This window comes from Thermobia domestica, chromosome 8, assembly GCF_964235325.1.
Source record: "Thermobia domestica chromosome 8, izTheDome1.hap1.1, whole genome shotgun sequence".
NCBI classification, from domain to species: Eukaryota; Metazoa; Arthropoda; class Insecta; order Zygentoma; family Lepismatidae; genus Thermobia; species Thermobia domestica.
In genome coordinates, this window is record NC_137461.1 from 99838687 (window position 1) to 99858164 (window position 19478).

Here is a 19478-nt window from a genome sequence, read left to right on the forward strand (position 1 = left end):
TGGCTGAAGGTACGGATATCTCGCCAAGATATCAAACCGTTTTTGGATAAGTACGGTCCCTCTACGTATGTGATTACATACTAAATTTTATTTATAAACATACAACTATATATATAAGTAACAACTAAAATTTTTCTGATTCTGCGCATCTGGATACATTATTCTCTTTTTTCTAAAAGAAAATCAAACATTAATTGTGAATAACATGTAATAACCTATTTAAGAATTTCGAAAGTGGGAAGGGATCCTAAAAGATTTTTTTAAAATTTTAAAACACAATAAAAATATATATTATAACGCCAAAACATCTTCCCACTAGCTAGGAATACGGAACTGCGCCACTAGTTCAAATTGCTTTTGGATAAATGCAATCTCCCTACGTATGTGATACGTTAATTATTTACTAAAAGATCTAAATTCAAACATCCGAAATGAAAACAAGAAAAAAACTAATGACATTAAACTAATAGTAAGTCAATGATAAAGTTTGCAACATTAGTATTCAATTGTGAGGCGCGACACGGAGTAAAGACCAAAAGCGGAAAAGAATCAGCTGTGTGTCGTTCGTCATTCGTAACCATAAGCACAGGTGGTCGAGAATGCAGCGACTATCTTATCAAAATAAAGAAAGAAAAACGTGTTATCTGCTCATTGCCGAACAGTTAAAAGCTGGAAGCAAAAAGGAGTATTAAAAGAAATGCGTAATTCTTCTTTTCGTATCCAGGTGTTCTATCAAAAACTAAAAGCAAAAAGAAAGAAAATGAATACATGTTTATCGCTTAGAAATGCGTCGCTCTCCTAGGAGAAAAATTTGTATCAACACACAAAGTCTTGGTTACTTTTTTTTTTTTTTTCTATGATTACTGTTTCTACTTTGATAATTACGCTTTGTTCGTCTATTTCTACGATGGTTACCTCTCCGTACAAATCTATGCTTAATGTCACACAAATTGCGGTTCCTGTCTAGTATGTGATAACTCAGGCTACGTGGCCGTGATTTACGACTCCTTCTGTTTCTGTTACTACCTTTTCGAGTGCGGTCTTGGTTCTGATTCCCTTTAAATTTCGTGTTGTTTACGATCTGAACTTGGTATCTTTGCTTATTGCTATAACTGTAACTTCGTTTACGCTTTTTCTCTCTGTAGTTTGTGGTAGTTGTTTTTGTGCGCTTACGACCTCTGTCGTCTACAATCATATGTTCGTGATTTTCACTACTACTACTGTGACTACAAGTGGTGTTACTAGATTCTGAATGAATAAAATCATTATCGGATTTGTTACGAGGTTGGCTGAGACTACCTGTCTCTGGTTGGAGTTCAGATTCCTGCGTTTCCTTTTCATTAGGAGTATTAGTTTCTAGCTCAGGTTCCAATTCCAATGTTTTATTTACACTAGGAATATCAGTCACTAACTGAGGCTCAAATTCCGGTGTTTTGCTTTCGGTAGGAAAATCTGACTGTAACTGGGATTCACATTCCGATGTTTTGCTTTCAGCGCTCTCTGTTTCTTGGCTATTTTCACGAAACACGTCCCGTAAAGCGTCTATCTTTTGCCCTAATTCGCTCTTTACCTCAGTAAAAGTCTCTCTATTTTTATCCAGTTTTCGTTCTAACCTAGCAAAATTCTCTCTATTTTCCTTTTTTAAATCTTCAAAAGTCTCTTCAAAAATTAACTTTAGTTTCCTGATTATATCTGCCTCGTTGTATGCCATCTTATACAAAATAGAATAGACTATTAGTAAAACATATTTTTAAAATCATCTGAAAGAGAAGTTTTTTTTTTTTTTTTTTCAGATTACTGGTTCCAAGCTGGAAAAGAAGTGATATATTAAAATATTTATCTTATAAATATTCGAGCACCAACGGTCTCGATTCGGGTCGGTAGTTCGGGCGTCATTTATTTGTAACCGGCTAGAGGTCGTGGTCCATGTTCGGGCAGCTATTTATTTGTAACCGGCGGTAGTTCTGTTCGCTGTCCTCGGCTCGTGGTATTACCAATAAGTATACTCCTGATACTTTAACTTACCTGGACAGGACGACGAAGACCTCTCCAAGAAAGGTTACAAACTGTTTCCCAAAAAGCTCGTCGGTCTCAATAATGAGATGAGCATTAGGCGCCGAGAGGTTCGGGTGTCTCGTCTCGAAAACCTCACGGACGATCAGACGGTCATCCAGACCATAACGCACACAAATATCACTCATACAAACGACGAAAACACACTGGATTAATTGACACTATACTTATTTATTAGAACACTATTTTGAAAAAAAAAATAACGAAGAGAAATGAATACAACACTGGACACTAATAAATTTTGCCGCTGAAATTACGTTTTGCCCTATTCGGGAAATATAGCCCTTTCTATGTATATATGATTATAATTCAGGTATCACTAGAAATACTTTGCTCACACCATGAACACACTTGGGGGATTCGCACTGGGGAAAAGTTGTCTGGATCGTCCCACGATGAATCCAGTTGTTACGCTGAAAAGTCCTGCAGCGTAAAAGTAAATCTTGAGTAAATAAACGAAAGAAGGTCTTCACAGTTGAATTCTGATATTGGAGGGCGCGTATATAACGTTTGAAACGCACAAGGTCTGCGGACCTGGGATTTCACTGATTGGGGCTAGCCGTAAGAAATCGTCCTTCATCGGCTAAATAGCTTGTGCCCCTTAACACAACTTATGTTTGAAGTTCAACGCGAGATGCGTGGTTGCATCTTCCAGACCTGGAGTCAAACTCCCTGAGCGTCCAAGCTCAAGCTACGGATTGCAATGGTCAACAGAAAAGTGTTGGCAGTTCATTTCAAAAATTACTCAGTTACTCACCTGTATGCACATACAAACAGAATATAGAAAACAATTTATGTTAATTTTAGCCAACTGCCTATAATGCACTAGACACGGCGATAACACTGGCGTGAGAAAGTACAGATAACGAACTGGAATACAACGCAGTCGGTGCCACTTCGGCTACTGGGACATCTGGTCAGCCCGTATTTCTCTAATCTATTGTAATGTTTCCATAAGCGATTAAAGAAAGCACTTAATTCAGTTCCCATTAACTATAGAATATATACTATGCATATAATGAGTCAGGGAGAAACACTGAAATGGTTAGTCACTAGCTGAAATGTTCTCAGCAAAATCAATGTTTTAAATATATATATATGAGAAAACGATGAAAGACTTCTTTGTCCAATTGTGTGGGAAAGAAGCAATTCCCACCAAAGAAAGAACTTATGTGCGTTGCAGAATAAAGTATAAATCGAAAATAATAATCACTGGCTTCACGAAATATACAGGGCGTCCACAAAAAAATACTTCTATAACCTGGTAGCGGTTATATAAACTCAACCTAAACTCAGTTGACCAAAGTGAACTGACCCGACTGACCCGACCCGACAACCCGACCCGATAACCCGACCCGAGTGACCCGACCGGATAACCCGACCCGATTACCCGACCCGAGTTGACCCGATTGACCCGACCCGACAACCCGACCGGAATAACCCGACCCGACAAAACGACCCGAGCTGACCCGATTGACCCGACCCGATTACCCGACCCGAGTTGACCCGATTGACCCGACCCGACAACCCGACCCAAGCTGACCCGATTGACCCGACCCGACAACCCGACCCGAGTTGACCCGATTGACCCGACCCGACAACCCGACCCGAATAATTCGACCCGAGCTGATCCGACTGACCCGACCCGACAACCCGACCCGATTTGACTGACCCAGCAACCCGACCCGAGCTGAACCGACTGACCCGACCCGATAACCCGACCCGTTTGAGAGCACTAGACTCTATATTATGTTTGCAATTGTAAAAAAAATACATTTTTATCTAAAAGAAGCTGACTGAATGAGAAATGGAAGAAGAATACATATTGATTTCGAAGTTACGACTACTTACTTTATAAATTTATACTTTATATCTATTCTCAGGTTATCGAAATGGCTAATGAAAAATATATAACTACAGTAGTTATGCAAATCAAAGAAATATCAGTCGAAATGTTAACTTTTGTGTAAATAAATTTATAGTTATAAATACATTTATAAATAAATTTGTAAGTGCAGAAAAAGGAACATGCCATTCACATCGTTATTTTAGAGAACCTAACCTATTCATTGAAAACCGTAGAGTGAAAATTGTATGTAAGAGAATAACACTTACACAAATAATAAGAGAATATATATACTTTATATATACTGTATTATAAGTAGACAATCTGTGATACTTTTATTGAAGTTATAGCATTTGTTCCAAAGGACCAAACTGAACATGCCCATGAATATATTATAATGAAAGAAATACAAGAGAATATGAAGATAAATATGTGAGTAATGTATTGGCTTATTACATATTATTTAATCTTAAAAAGAATGTAAATGTATGTCGAGGAAATATTATCTTGTAAAGGACAAACTGCGTTTTTTTTTTTTTTTTTACTAATATGACCGCAAAGGGGGTAACCGTAACAAATATTGTTGGAAAACGGGTCTTTGGGGAGCCAGTTTATTTCCTTTCTTTATTTATTTTGTTTATTCAGTTATGAGTATTTCAAGTTTGAAGTTACCGACGAAGTGCCTGTGGTGCACCATCATGTAAATAGCCCACTATCAGAGGGATGCACTGTACACAAATGCTCTTTCAATTTTCAAAGGGCCTGTGACACATCCATAAGGTGTCTGGAACACAACAATCGATTTTGATGAAACTTGGTAGACTAATAGGACACTTTGCAAAACTAATGTAATAGCAGGAATTTGTCGAAAGCTGTAGTTTCTGAGATACAGTCGATTTATTAAAGACGACATTTGTCGTGATATCTCGGGAACGGCTCCTCGGAAAACTAGGAGGCGATGTGTCCTCATGAGCTATCACTTTATTTATTCCTCACATTTATCGGTACATTTCTCTTCATTTGAGTCAGCAGTCTGTGCATCATCGGCCAATATCTTCTGTTGTACTTTATCATGATGGAAGTACCTTCCTTATTATGATAACTAACTTTCACCCTTTTTATAATTGGCATATTATTAATTAATAATGTCCCTTTGAATCATTCTTCCTTTTCCCGCCAGATTATATTAGTTGCTTAATTTTGCAAGTGAAATTTTTTCCCGCCGACACTCACTCATTTCTTCAGCCTTTAAGATCCTGGCTGGTAGTCTGTCATTTGTGATGCTCCAACTTTTCCATCGTATGTGCCAAGAAGTGGACATCAACTAAATTCTTTCTCCTTCACTTCACTTCTAAAAAGGTCAGCTCTTGGGTCGCCATCTTAATAGAAACTACACTGGTATAACTCATCTGATTTGCTTTCGAAGAACAGCAGCTAAAGGGAAGCGGATGACCATCGACGGGCACTTATTATCTAAAACTTCATAATGTAACAACACGAACACTTTACAAACCAAGAATCACTAAGGAAAAAAATGTATGTTCAATATTCAATACAACTTTTTTTCTTCTACTCCCAATTTTCTTTCCTACGACGTGACAATTCAAGGAAGTGCTATGGCTTATTGGTTTCACAGGTTCTGTAATACATAAATATGATATTTTAATATAATAATTCTGCAAACTATTAAAGAACATAGAAAACAGCTAATTAATAAATTAATATTACGAACAAAGGAAAGGAAATTAAAAAAACAAAATTTAAGGGTACTTTTGGAGCCGTTACATTGTGATAAGTAACTAATTGGAACAGGTGTTTACTACTGTTCGAGAATTGAGTTCTTGTAATTGAGAATAAAGAAATTCATGCTGGGATATGTTAGACCATTTGGTTTAGCGCTGTCCATGTGATCTTAAACTAATGTGGCATAAACATGATTTATGAATGCAGTATTTAGATAGAAGGTCAGCTTAGTAAATTTAACTTTCATCATCATGAAATCTGTTTCGAACAAGAAATATTTATTTTAAATAATATAGTTATGACTGATTTTGCCATCCCTCAAAACATGCCGCCTCATCCAAATGCACGTGTTGCATGTGGCTCTGCAAATTATTTAGCACAAGTTAATACATAATATACCAGTTGGGACCTATTTTCATATTCTTATTTCCTACATATGCTTCCCAGAACAACAAGAAATAAAAATGAAACCAGCTAATTTATGATTATCGTACTGTATCGGAGAAAGGAATAACGTAACATATTTTTTACTATATAAATCGAGGCATGCATTTTTTAACGTTTGTTTTTTCTTAAAAATTCTTTCTAATATAAATGTTAGCAAAGGAAGTAGTATATTTCACGCTCATAAAACAACAAAGAATTGGTCAGTTGATTTAGATTCTAACTTGAAATTAAAATTCCGTAAAAAGTTATTTGCTATGTTTTTTATTGTTATTATTATCAAGAAGTGATTTATAGTGATATCTGTAATGTTGATGGGTCTTTTTTTAAAAAATTCAGTGAAATATATGACTGGGAAGATATTTATCTTGTGTTGCAATCAAGTATTTAATAGTCTTCAATTAGATATTATAATTATCTAGGTGCTATAGTGCATCCAAAAGAATTAAAATAAATTCATACAAATACTTCAAAAGTAATTAAATTATTATCGTGTTTTGATTTTTAAAAATGTGTAAAATATTGGCACATAAAAATACTAAATAAGTTTATTGCTAGAAACAAATAATTTTCTTCTTTCCAAGATGTGGTTTCTATCACAATATAACTCAAGACTATTTGTAAAGTACATTAACTGTGCTCCAAACGAAAACAAAAACAATTTGAAAAAACAACACGTTCAGTTGGCAGTTTTAGCTACACAGGATGGAATACCTGAGGTATGTAATGATTAATTTTATCATTTGAATGAAAATGTAAATTATGTTTAATTTTGTTTGATTTGAATCTTGAAATACGCCGATTTAGTTTTTCGATACAAGTTAACTATCCTGGTACATTTTGTGATACTAATCTATGACATTATAATTAGTAAGATGTTGTACCCTTCGGCTATGGAGAACATATAACACTTTTTCACTAAGTTCATAATTTACATTATTATATTTTTTAATTATAGTATTAAATGTTTAATATCTCAACTAAACTAACAATATTACCTTTACTCTGAAAAGACCCCTTTTTCCTTCACATACCATATTAACGATTCCCCTATAACTAGCGAAGAGTTTTTCGCAACAATTTTGATATATTTCAGCATTAATTATCACAATTTTCGCATTAATGTCGCATTTTTTTAAATGTAACACAAGTTTTTTTAAAAAATGATTGAACTTGTAATCAGTATATTTTTGGTAGTAAGGTATATATTTAATACAAAATGAGAACATACCTTGATTAGGTACACATTCTAGCTAATGAAATTCACTGAAATATAGAAATTAATGCAAAAATTTAAAAACTTCCTGTAACCTCATCTTTAGTTAAACGATAATATGCACAAAACATTATCAAATTATCTTTTAAGTTTGTTCTCCTGTCAGTAACAATCATATTATACTTGGAAAAGAATCTCTGGGCATCAACACTCTAGACTTGCAACCATATTGAACGAAACGAGCTGACAGCAAACGCCCTGTGGTTAACTTTTAAATTGTTTAACAATGACACAATGTCAACTTATCCTCACTGTTGAGAACTTCTTCAATAACCTTGCTTTTAAGTTCATGGTAAGCAACCAACATATCGTGAACATTTTCACCAGAAAACACAGTCAAGGATTTAAACAACAGTTGAGCTTTGTTGATGTCTACATCTTTATGAAATGAAACAGTTTCTGGAGTAAATAAATCGTAGAGCTTTATCGTAAATGCAACGTTTTTTAAGTTAAATAATATTGGAAATGTGGTTTTTAGTTATTATTAGCAATATTTAACAAAAATTCCTCTTCTTCGTTTTCATTTGTATTTATCGTTAGTAATGCCAAATTTTGCTAAAATTTGCGATAATATAAACGTGATTTCTGGCTCTGAAACGAAAAGTTTGGGGTTTTCTGAAAAGTATACGTACATATCACATTAACATTTTTTTAACGTTTCGCAAATATCACATTAACGAAAAAGTTTCGTCTCTACCTATAACACATTCTGCTAATTATAATGATCTTGGTGTCGTCTTTGATTCGAGACTCACGTTCTCTGACCACATCTCTTCACTAGTTAAGAAATCAATGCATATGTTGGGGCCTCTTTACCAATTTACTGAACTATGCACCGTGGTATCTTTAGCAACATTCTATAAAACTCAAATAGCGCCCAAGTTCGAATATTGCTCTGCCATATGGGCCATGACCGCATCTACACATCTCTCTAGAATTGATTCTGTTCCCAAGTTCTTAATTGCTATAGTGCGTTTATGTGTTCCGACATTTTCAATATTATCTAAGGGGGAACTCTTGCGATATCTTAATATAAAGACTCCGAAAGATCCTAGAAATAATCCTTACTTGAAATTTCTTCATAAAATAGTTAATGGGAGCTTAAGATCAGACACCTACTTCAGGAACTGTCCTTACATATCCCTTCCCGCATAACCCGGAATATCCACTTATTCCATGTTGCCCGCCCTAGGTCAATTATACAGAGGTCTCTTATTCACACAATACCGAACTATGATAATTATCTAACAACTGATGTAGACATTTTTCTCGATCTACCCGGTGTTTGACAGAAATGCGTATTGGCCAAATAATGTTACTTTTGTACTCTTTGTTGTTTTTGTTGTTGATATGTCATTTTATGCTCTCTGCTCTATCTCTTTTTTCCTGTTTGTTAACATTTCCTTGTGTAAAATGGTAAAATTATGCTGTACCTGAGAATAATTAAAAATAAATTCTGAATTACTATTTACGATATGAACTTTGTACTGTACATTAAACTGTGTAATTCGTAGTCTTTTAAGTGGCTCCCATTTGCACTTTTTCTAGTACTTTTGACCACAAATAGTCAACAAAGTAGTCAAGGGTGTACGTGAGTTACGTCTTCATTTTTTCACAATTCTTTAAAAAAAATGTCCCGGAAATGCAAGCAATGACATCAAATATATCTGAGTTTTTATTTGTTATTCAATTTACTTAATTTCGATCAAAAGAGCGAGAAAAATGGCATTGGGAACTTATTTATTGACTACAGATCACAAGTTGAATGTACGCAGTAAAGTCTATATTGTAAGCAGAAAATTGGTTTAGATATTTTACATTTAATAGAAGTCCAAAAGTAATTCGAAAGACTCAAAATTTTAAGAATATAAAATTATGAATTTTGTGAAATAATTTATCTATAAACAGGTATAACTGTGAAATAATCCATCTTCAAACCCAATTATAATGTCATGGGTTTAGAATATAAAAGAAATACGTACAAAATAGTTGATCTAATTGGAAAATTGGATTAAAGCTTAAATCTAACGATTCATGAATATGATTTATGAACTAGAAAGATATCATTGAACCAATTAGAGAAATGAATGTAACGGTGGGACCACCTTTCTTTAAAGAAAGAAAATAAAAAGAAAAAGAAACAACAACAAAAAAGGAAATGAAATTAAAGAAATGTATCCAGCACAACCGTGTATTATGGTTTCACTTGTAAAAAAAAATTAAATTCATATGTTTTAATGATACGAAATAACGGAAAACATTGACAGTTCAATGATAGTGTGCTCATTTTAAGGATAGTTTGTTTGATGTACAACCTTATGTTCCAGAGTTTTGTTGGTACTTTCTTGTTTTCTTCCACTTTCTCATTCCAACAATTGGATGGCACGGTCGATCTCTCATATCTGGTACGAAAGGAAATATTCCTGATTCTCTTCCGGCCATGAGAATTTGTTGTGGACTTTTCTCCAGGTTTCTTCCGTGTCCTCAGACTTTCTCATTACACTATTCTTTCTTACTCATTCATTTTGATTAATCATCCGTCTCCTTTTGTCTGAAAAGCATAACACACGACGTAAAACTTTAAAAAAAATCATTTAAATTTTCATTGCAGCAATTAAAGATTTCTCTCAGCGACGGCCATAAGCCATTATAAGCAAACTTTAGAGTGCAGAGAGTTTTACAACCTGCTTATGTTAATAGAGTAAACATTATGGGATAGAAAAGCCCGTAATAATGTAGACGTTTACTGCTAGATGCTGAAAAAATGCATCTAGTAATTAGTCGTTGTATTATATAATCTAATTAAAATAAAATACGATTTATAGCGACCTATGACGTGATTAACAACTACCTCTCCATTACCCTTCGTTTTGCATGTATCAAATATTCTCCATTTACTTACAGGGTTTAGTCACGAAACACTAATCTAAATAAATAAACTGAAATTTATAAAAGCGATACACGTAAAAGTATTAATTAGCCAAATAAAATTCTTATTTTACTGCAAAAAGAATGCACTAAAACGAATACAGAACAACTTATAATGATCATTAGGTATTATGTATGTCATAAAAATGTTTTATCATGTATTGATTTTAACCCGACTAAATATGTATTTGGATATGTCGTCATATATTCTGCGTGTGTACAGTGCGACCAATGTAATTGACACGTTTTTCCAATGGATTTGTGAGAGTATCGTTATTTCGCAGTCATCAACTTCCATTCGAGTAGCAAATACAGTATTTTAATGGTAACGGGTTATCTAATTCATAAATCATATCGTACCAGTTAAATGCTAAAGGCTTCGCTATGAGTCTTTTTACCTAGGAACAATAGTGAGAAAGTAAAGTAAACTTGTATAAATCCACGAATCTATTACAATATTTTATAGAAAATATTAAGATGAGGAATAATAGGGTTATACTAATTGAAATCGCAATACACATGATGCAATACAGTTCCACAGTGGCGTATTTACGATTTTGTTTCGGGAGGGGCTTTGCTAACTTTCGGGGGGGGGGCTTTGCCTGGAAATGTAAAAATTCTGCAAGATATTTCATTTACTTTACTATACTAAGCAAGATTTCGGGGGGGCTTAAGCCCGGAAACCACCCCCGAAATACGCCACTGCAGTTCCAGAATGAAGTGCTGAAGAATAGCTGTCACATAGATTTTTGCCACTGCAGATATTATTTGAAACTCAGAAACAATAATAATATTATGGAGTTTATATCAAACAAACAAAAAATAATCATCCAATGTGATTCAAAAGTGTAGAATCTTCACAATATGAATGTAGTAGTTTCCATTTTAATGTTCTCGTACATGTGTTAATCTTCCTATAGAACGAGTGATTCAAATGAACCATGAATATTGCGTAATATACAATAGTCATGAAATGCACATCCTTAATTTACAGTTGTACACATAGCGGTTAGCAATAGACACGTGCTTTATAGAGGGATTTTTTTCTCCATTCGCGGTGAAAAACGTGTCAATTAAGAAGAACTGTAAATTTAAAAATAATATTACAACGTATTACAGACTCTGCTACATGTTTTGCCCCTGACTGTGATCACTGTAATGATTGTTTTAAAAATACACATATTTTTGGTCTTACAATCACTATTTACAAAATATTAGTTGCCGCTTCCAAAACTTTTAATGTTCTTATTCATATTGAATATAAATTACGTAATTTTGAGAGCAAACTTATTTTACAGAAAAGCTTCAACGAAGACGGGATAAAACAGTTCGGTGTTCATATGAACTGTCTGCATATTTTTGTATAGATAGTTATTTGACGTATCCAATTTGCAAGCTTGTTGGCAAGGAATTAGTATATTTATCTTATTAATTCAACCATAGTTCAATGCCATTTTTATTTTGACGAGGCAACGAGTTCACATGCGAAAAAGGCGAAAAATGAATGAATGTGTTGCAGCAAATATGCAGTTATTGATATACCTAGATGTTATTGTTATCATATGTTAATGTGATTTAGTATGATTACTGAAAAGTGCTTTTGGGATTAGACGCCTTGGACTAAGGTTACTCAGCAAGATACTGGATGATACAGTAGAGACTTAAACTATATACAGGGTGTTTCAAAACAACACCGACAACGTTTGGGAAGTAATTCCTGACACAAAGATAGACGATAAGTATACACCAACCTGGGTGCACAAATGAATCCTTTCGGAGTTATAGACAGCTGAAAACATGAAAAAAAGAACTTTAAAGATAAATAGCTCCAAAACTATGGGACCTACCGTAGTCGGGTCAAGACTTCATTTAGGAACTAGTATGTTTCTGCCCAATATCCACGTTTCAGAATCCTGCGGTACTTCCGCAACCATTTTTATGGAGATAATTGGTGAATACTTCAAATTATATGCCAGAAGCCAAACTTCCTCTATAAGAATTGTTCCTTGAGTACCTTAGGATTCTGAAACATTTATTTTGGATAGCGCACATATTAGTTCGTAACTTAAGTCTTGACTCGACTACGGTAAGTCCTATAATTTTGGAGCTGTGGACCTTTAAAGTTCTTTTTTTTCATATTTCACCAGCCTCTATCTCCGAAAGAAGCTTTTGTGCACCCAGGTTCGTCTATACTATTTGTCTTATCTTGGTGTGAGGAATCAAATCCCAAATGTGGTCGGTGTTGTTTTGAAACACCCTGTATACTGTGTTTAAAGTGCATACCAGAGTACTCTACCATTGATTCACTGCGTACTTTTAAAATATTCTTAATATTTCATTCCCACATGCTACGCAAGAACATTTCAAACAGTCATAAGTACAGGCAGAACTTCGTGAACTAGTAAGAATTTTTTATGTTGGCAAAAGCATTTTGTGTAATTGTACTTCATTTATTTTCCGAAGTTCGATGTTAAGCGCACTGTAGTTGGTCTAAGATTACACGAATGAATAAAATTCTATAGAAAAATCTTTTTTCTTCACTTATTCTTCTAATAAAGTCAGAATTCTGAATCATTTTCTTTCGTTTCAGATGGATGACAGATTCGAATTAGTTTTTGTTGCTTCCATGAACACGACCTAATAAATAAACCCTGAGGAGGAACTGATATGATTTCATGATGCAAACTTCGATCATAACATTACTTATACTTAACTTACTAACAATCAAGGTAAGCAAATCTCCAGTATTACACAAACAGTGTTGACCTCACATACTTTTAGCAGGGGTTAGAACATTCGTAGTTGTTGAGAACTTCATATATACGTATATGCACAAGGTATAACTAAGGAACAGAAAAGTTTTCTATTAATCTAATGGAAGTTTCTTTTTAGTTCAATATTTATATATACTAAATTTATTGTTCGATCGATCGAGTGTGTTGCTAATTTTCTCTATCTGACAGGACAGTATGTTTCGTAACCTGCAACCTCTTTCCACATCCCTACAGTTAAGAGTAATTTTTGAGGTCTTTCATCTCCATATTGAATTACATTTTATTCGGTTGAGTCGATTCTTTTGAGGTAACTTGTTGAAATGAGGACTTTTACAACGAATATAACGAACTACCTATTAGGGCACAAAGTTTATACTTTAACACATTCCTCATTATCGCATTGTTCCACATAAAAATTGTGCACATACACTAATTTGTGTGATTACATATCTATATTTCGAAAAGTTGTCTATCATCTCATAGTTAACATTGAAATATCATGAGGAGAACTTCGTGCTTTGACCTTTGACCCTGTAACTCATTAATCCTTAGTACCCGCGATCCCGCTTTATCGCTACGCCAATCTTCGGAAATTTACCCTCTTTGGGAATTAAAGGCGCTAATTTTACACCATTATCATCTGGTCAGTTAAGTCCAAACTGACGTGCTACTCCATCCTACATAGTATGAACTTTGCAATAGCACACTATCACCGATAGTCTCGAGCACTGTCAACCCAGACATGTGACTGACTTCCAGCTCCATACTTTTCAATTAAATCGGTAGGTATATATGTTGATGAACCGTGCGGATAAACTGTATTTTTTAATTTTATATTTTACGTTTTCTCACGTATAAGCATATTTTGCACGTCATATTTCACAATTTTTCACGTATAAGCGTGAATAAAACATCGCAGCACGCGTTCTTCCTAACACGTGCTGGTAACATAGGTTGGTGTTCCCTAACGCTTACGACTTTCCGCCGAAGAAACCTTGTTTATTGCTGTCAAGGCTTGTCTTCTGCCTAATTTGGACACACCTTGATATCACAGCAGATTTGAGAATGCTACTGAGAGCATGTCTGCAAATTATACTCTTAGAGAATACCTTTCACACTCATTGCATATTTTATTGATGAAATATGCATTTTTGGATTGTGTATGTGTGACTTCCTTTGCACTAATACGGACCGCAACTAGACGCACCTCAAAATAGCGAGTGTGGAAATTTAGCTTTTCGAAGCTTTTCGACAGCCCTAGTTCTGAAACTATTCTCTTTTCTCCACAGGTCCATATGAACTTTTTCTCTTCTTTTGATATAAGGTATCACCTCTTACAGTTTTTCGGTATAATTTATTAGCAACTTACACATATATTGATTATAATTATCTATATTGTAGACATTCTGTGTATGTTTTATTTTTCTTGCTACTTCTATGAAATGCGTCATTATACCTAAATCTAGTCTTATCAATTAAATTCTAAGTTTAAAAGATCTCAGGCCATCAGGTCAGGATGGATAGCATCTACCTATTTAGTCTACAAAATACATAAATTTCATTTTCAGTATCATAGCTATATGAGACGTAGGCATGTAGTTTTTCGTCAGATCCTAACATAAGCGGTCACCTTGAGACGAAGATAAGTCTTCCACTTCCAAAGCAATAACCGTAGTCATTTATTTACGACCAAGGAGGAGCAACTTCCTGGCAAATGCAGGAAAACCCTCCCTGTGTGTGCATGTTTCCTGGACATAGCGAACAGAAAAAAAAAACATTCTGGTTGTTTAGCTAATGCTTAATTAAGTATTTCTGGTTAATCTCATTATTCGCCTTACGTCATTAAGAAAGATAAGTAATTCACAGAAATGCAAACCAAAATTTCTAGCTAGTATCATATCCAGAATTACCAAAATACGAAACTCGAAATGATCAATCCATCTCTTCAATCATACAATAAAGGTGGGCCAGATAATACAATATAACAAATCCAACGTAGAACATGAGAAACAAAACAACACTTTACCGCACACAGCAAAGGGCAAAGAGGAAGGAATGTAGAAGAGATAGTTCATTGTATTCTAGATGGAAAGCAACCAATATAAAGCCACAACCAATACGCCACCTATTTTGTAGTATCTATTGAAGCTCTTATTCTTGAGTGAATGAAATGTTCCCAAACGTATTTTGCAATGAAACATATATATTCCTTCCAGTGTACAATCGAAATCGAAACAGGGTTCCTTCATGGTAAAGATCATTTCTCTACTTTTGAGACACAGTGTTCTGTAATGAAATTTTTCGAATAGATTTGAAATGTAAAAATAAGAGAGATAATACATTATCAACTTTGATATTAATTTTGCAGCGATTTGTCACCTTGACAATAAGTATTACTGAAATGGACAAAAGGTCGTTTTAGGTTTATGATAACAAATTTGGCACCCTTAGTAGATTCGGAAATACCGCGACACCACCAGTGCTTGTGTTCGATGTTCAAGTCCAGGCTGCTAGCTGCTGACCTATATCTAAATGTTGAAGCACAATTTGATCACGTCTGTTCCATTCCTCTTGACAAATTGTCCCAAAATATTCATTATCCCAGGTTTTCGATGGCCCAATGCCGTTTCAACAATAGGAACTTACAAAAATCCATTCGGACTCATTTGACCACTAACACTCACAACAACCATTCTTTCTGCAAATCAACACACAATACTTTCGAACTACTCGCAATACTTTCTCATCTGCTGCTACGTTGTGATCTAATTTGTTAAAATAAACCTCAAATGACCTTCTCCCGTTGTATTGTGGAAATTAAAATAAAATTAACTTACAATTAGATTTTATTGTAATGTTAATTAATACGATATATATTCCATTCGTATCATCTTTATGTACAGGTTATTCAGAGTAATCCTACACCAGAAGAAGTGGTTGCAACACTACAAGCAGCGGTAAAGTTAAGGACCAATATCGTCAGTGCTCTAGGTTCGATTCTACACAATCACCAAGTCAACATTACGGTTGAAATTCGAACTGCTTTGCAAGAATTATTCGATGCGTTTAGAAAACATGCAATAGACACCATTGACATTGTTGTTGATGTTCTGTCCATCGAGGCATCAAACTGTCATGAGTTATTTTTGGCTCTTTTCAATAGACTTCGGAAAACTGTGAGTCCATCATTTATTTGTCCTTTAGAAACTATTATCAATGCAATGCTAAGTAAACAATTGGATGTGAGTACTATCATAACAAATACTAACATTCTTACCGATGGACTACCTTCATTCCTACCAGAATGGATTGATGCTAGATGGTTTTCCGCAATTAGTGACGAAGTTGCAGACACAGTAGGTGCTACATGTGCACGCCAAACGGAATATTACAAAGTCATATTAGACAAAATAAAAGATAGTACGATACAACTAACATCACCAATATTCACTTATCTACTGCCTAATATCAATTGTCAATGGATGCCCTTTGATATAAGAGGAATTTACAGAAATATAGTGGAAATCTTAATTCAAAAAGAAAATGATCTACAGACTATTCTAAAGGGCATCGACATATCAGATCACGATGACATTTATTGCCTCATTGTAAGTGTTTTAGAGAAGTTTTCAAATAACAAAGATACTTCAAACATACAAATTTACCTCCAGGTAAATAGAATTAAGGATTATTTGGTATTTAAAGGGGCAGATGTAGTTGGGACTTCTGGGGTTGATCTTAATCTTAAAGAGATTGATATACGTTTTCTGTTTTCGGCATGTACAAACCATTATTTCCCACTTGATATAGTACGAGCTTGCCATCTTGTAGAGAATGCTATATACACTAAAAATATTGCTATTTCAATACTGGACTTGGTTTTCAAACCCGGTATATTTTTTGAACATTTCACAAACCGAGATAAAGCGTTAGTGTTTCTTTTGAGGCAAATAGGATTAGTTTTACCTCCAAACCATATTATGTATCCTTACGTCCAATGCTTAGTGGAATTTATGCGAATTAAAACAGATATTACTAACGGTAGAATAATTAAGCCAAGAACAAATGCTGAAATAGTCGCCTTATTACAGACATTTTATTCTTTAAATTTAAAGCCGCAACTTACTATTTTGTGGCAAGAAGTTCAGAGCATTGTCTTAAGATGTCGAATTAACTGGGCTGAAATTTTGATTGACTTTCCTTTCTATAAGTACACTGATCCTAGGTCCTTAGTTTTGCACATTCTTGTATGGGTTACCCAAAAAACTAGTACAGTATTTACCCAACAGGAAATTTGCTATATTAAAAGATTTGTCGGTAATTTCCATTTATCTTCAGATACCATTACTCTTAAAACCGACTATAGACGTTCGGAGTCTTCTATTGCTTACAGTCCACCATCTTCATGTATGATTAAATGCATCCCAAATCCATCACCAGCTGACGCTCTAACAGTCACAGTAATTAAAGAAAACGTTGATATTCCCCTACCACCTCCAGAAAGCCAATCAGCTTCAGCAGCTAAATTAATTTTTAGTAATGGACAGTATTTTGAAATAGATGATATTAACTTCGCTGGACATAGTATTACTAAAACACAGAAAGTAGACCCAGACGTGTATGTTTCAGCTCTCAAATGTGACACACCATTAAATTACAAACATTTTGTAAGAGATTTTCTTGCGAAACCAATCTGTTTGAAGTATCTTGAGCATTTTAACTACACTGCGCATAAAACAACTGGAGAACTGTTGAAGAGCATATTAACATTTTTGCAAAATCATGACAAAATAGATGCCAGGCTAAGGAGCAAAATAGGTCAAGTAATAGAATTTGTGGATGTTGATGGCCGTGGTAAGAAGAAATTTGAAGCGAAAACAGTTTATCTTGAGACAAAGTACAAAGAAGATACAGAGGATTTACTAAATTTATTTCAATCAATTAAAAAAGAAAATTTATCTTATAAACAAAAATTAATTTTAGGAAGAATTCTCAAATATTATAAAAGTGTGAGTGAGACCGATGGACAAGGTATACCACAATATCTGGAAAGCTGTATTGACTGTAATGCCACTAGCAACAATGATGGACGTCGACATTTAGGGTGGTTTTATGGTAAGCATAAACGGGGATGGGATTATGGTAAGCATAAATGGGGATGGGGTCATGGTAAGCATAAATATCGGTGGCACTATCGTCCACCTCCTCCAGAACCACCACCAACTATTACTCCCCATCCACCACCATATTCCCCTCCTCCAGAACCAACACCATTTTCCCCTCCTCCAGAACCACCACCAACTATTACTCCCCCTCTACCACCTCCTCCCCCTCCACCACCGCCTCCCTTTTCATCACCAACTATTACTCCCTATCCATCACCACCTCCCCCTCTACCACCACCACCCCCTATAGTTAATATTAGTGGCCAATGTGAAATTAATATAGGGGACTTAATTTGGGACTTTGGTGGCGTGGACATCGATATATGGACCATTCTTCAAATCGTTCCAACATACTACCTTCCGCTAAACATAGAAATTGAATTTGAGCTCGTAAAACGATTCATTATTACAGAAAGTAGCATATGCGAACAATGTACCACAAGCATCAACATAATGGAAATGAAAACTCGTAAGGACTTTCTCATTTCACTATTCAGTAAGTTAGCCGCATGCGATAAGGTTGAAACAGGTATGCAACAAAGGTTCCAAATGTTATTTGCTTACATTACAAAATTAAATATAGGATCAGAACCAATGCAATCATTGCCTGTCCTAAAAGCAACCGTTAAAGAAGGATATCTAATAACTGCAATAGATTCTAGAAATATAGTTATCGACCTCGAAGATTTGTTTGATTGTTTTAAACCAGGCACTGAATCGGAAATATCCGAAGAGAAAACGAGTTTGTTAGAATTTATCAAAAGCAATCCAACGGTAATATCTATTTTTCTAACCCGTTTCAATCTTGCTAAATATTCAACAAAGGGAGCATTTTTGAAGTTATGTCTGTCAGAAATTGCCGAATACACGGGTGTAGATTCCTCAGTGAAAAAAGCAATTCAGAAATTAATCTTTCGTATTGATATCAGTACAACTGGGTTCCCATTCATTACTTACTTTGATAGTGTTGGAATACGAATTGAAAACTAATATATACAAAAATGCAAAAGACAATTATATATATATATATATATATATATATATATATATATATATATATATATATATATATATATATATATATATATATATATATAATAGTTTCATATCTTACATTCTCACTATCAATGATTCAGTTCATTATCTCAAATTTTGCTTTCTTACCATAAATGTTTGAGATTATAGTTTCAAATCGAAGATTTTTATCATAATCATGGTTAAAGTGTAAG

At 34.5% G+C, this 19478-nt stretch overlaps 1 protein-coding gene across 1 annotated transcript; it reads left to right on the forward strand.

The window, feature by feature from the left end:
* The first annotated feature begins 6709 nt into the window (after positions 1–6709).
* LOC145691794 (uncharacterized) lies at positions 6710–19251 on the forward strand. The gene is made up of 3 exons (XM_081767105.1): positions 6710–6825; positions 12901–13039; positions 15988–19251. Exons 2-3 carry the CDS (start codon positions 12986–12988, stop codon positions 19237–19239), a joined length of 3306 nt encoding a protein of 1101 aa, XP_081623231.1. The 5' UTR covers positions 6710–6825; positions 12901–12985; the 3' UTR covers positions 19240–19251.
* The last annotated feature ends 227 nt before the right edge of the window (positions 19252–19478 follow it).

Coding starts and splice junctions, on each gene's coding strand:
- LOC145691794 (XM_081767105.1), top strand. CDS start 12,986: ATGATGCAAACTTCGATCATAACATTACTTATACTTAACTTACTAACA. Junction 13,040..15,987: donor TTAACTTACTAACAATCAAG/GTAAGCAAATCT, acceptor CTTTATGTACAG/GTTATTCAGAGTAATCCTAC.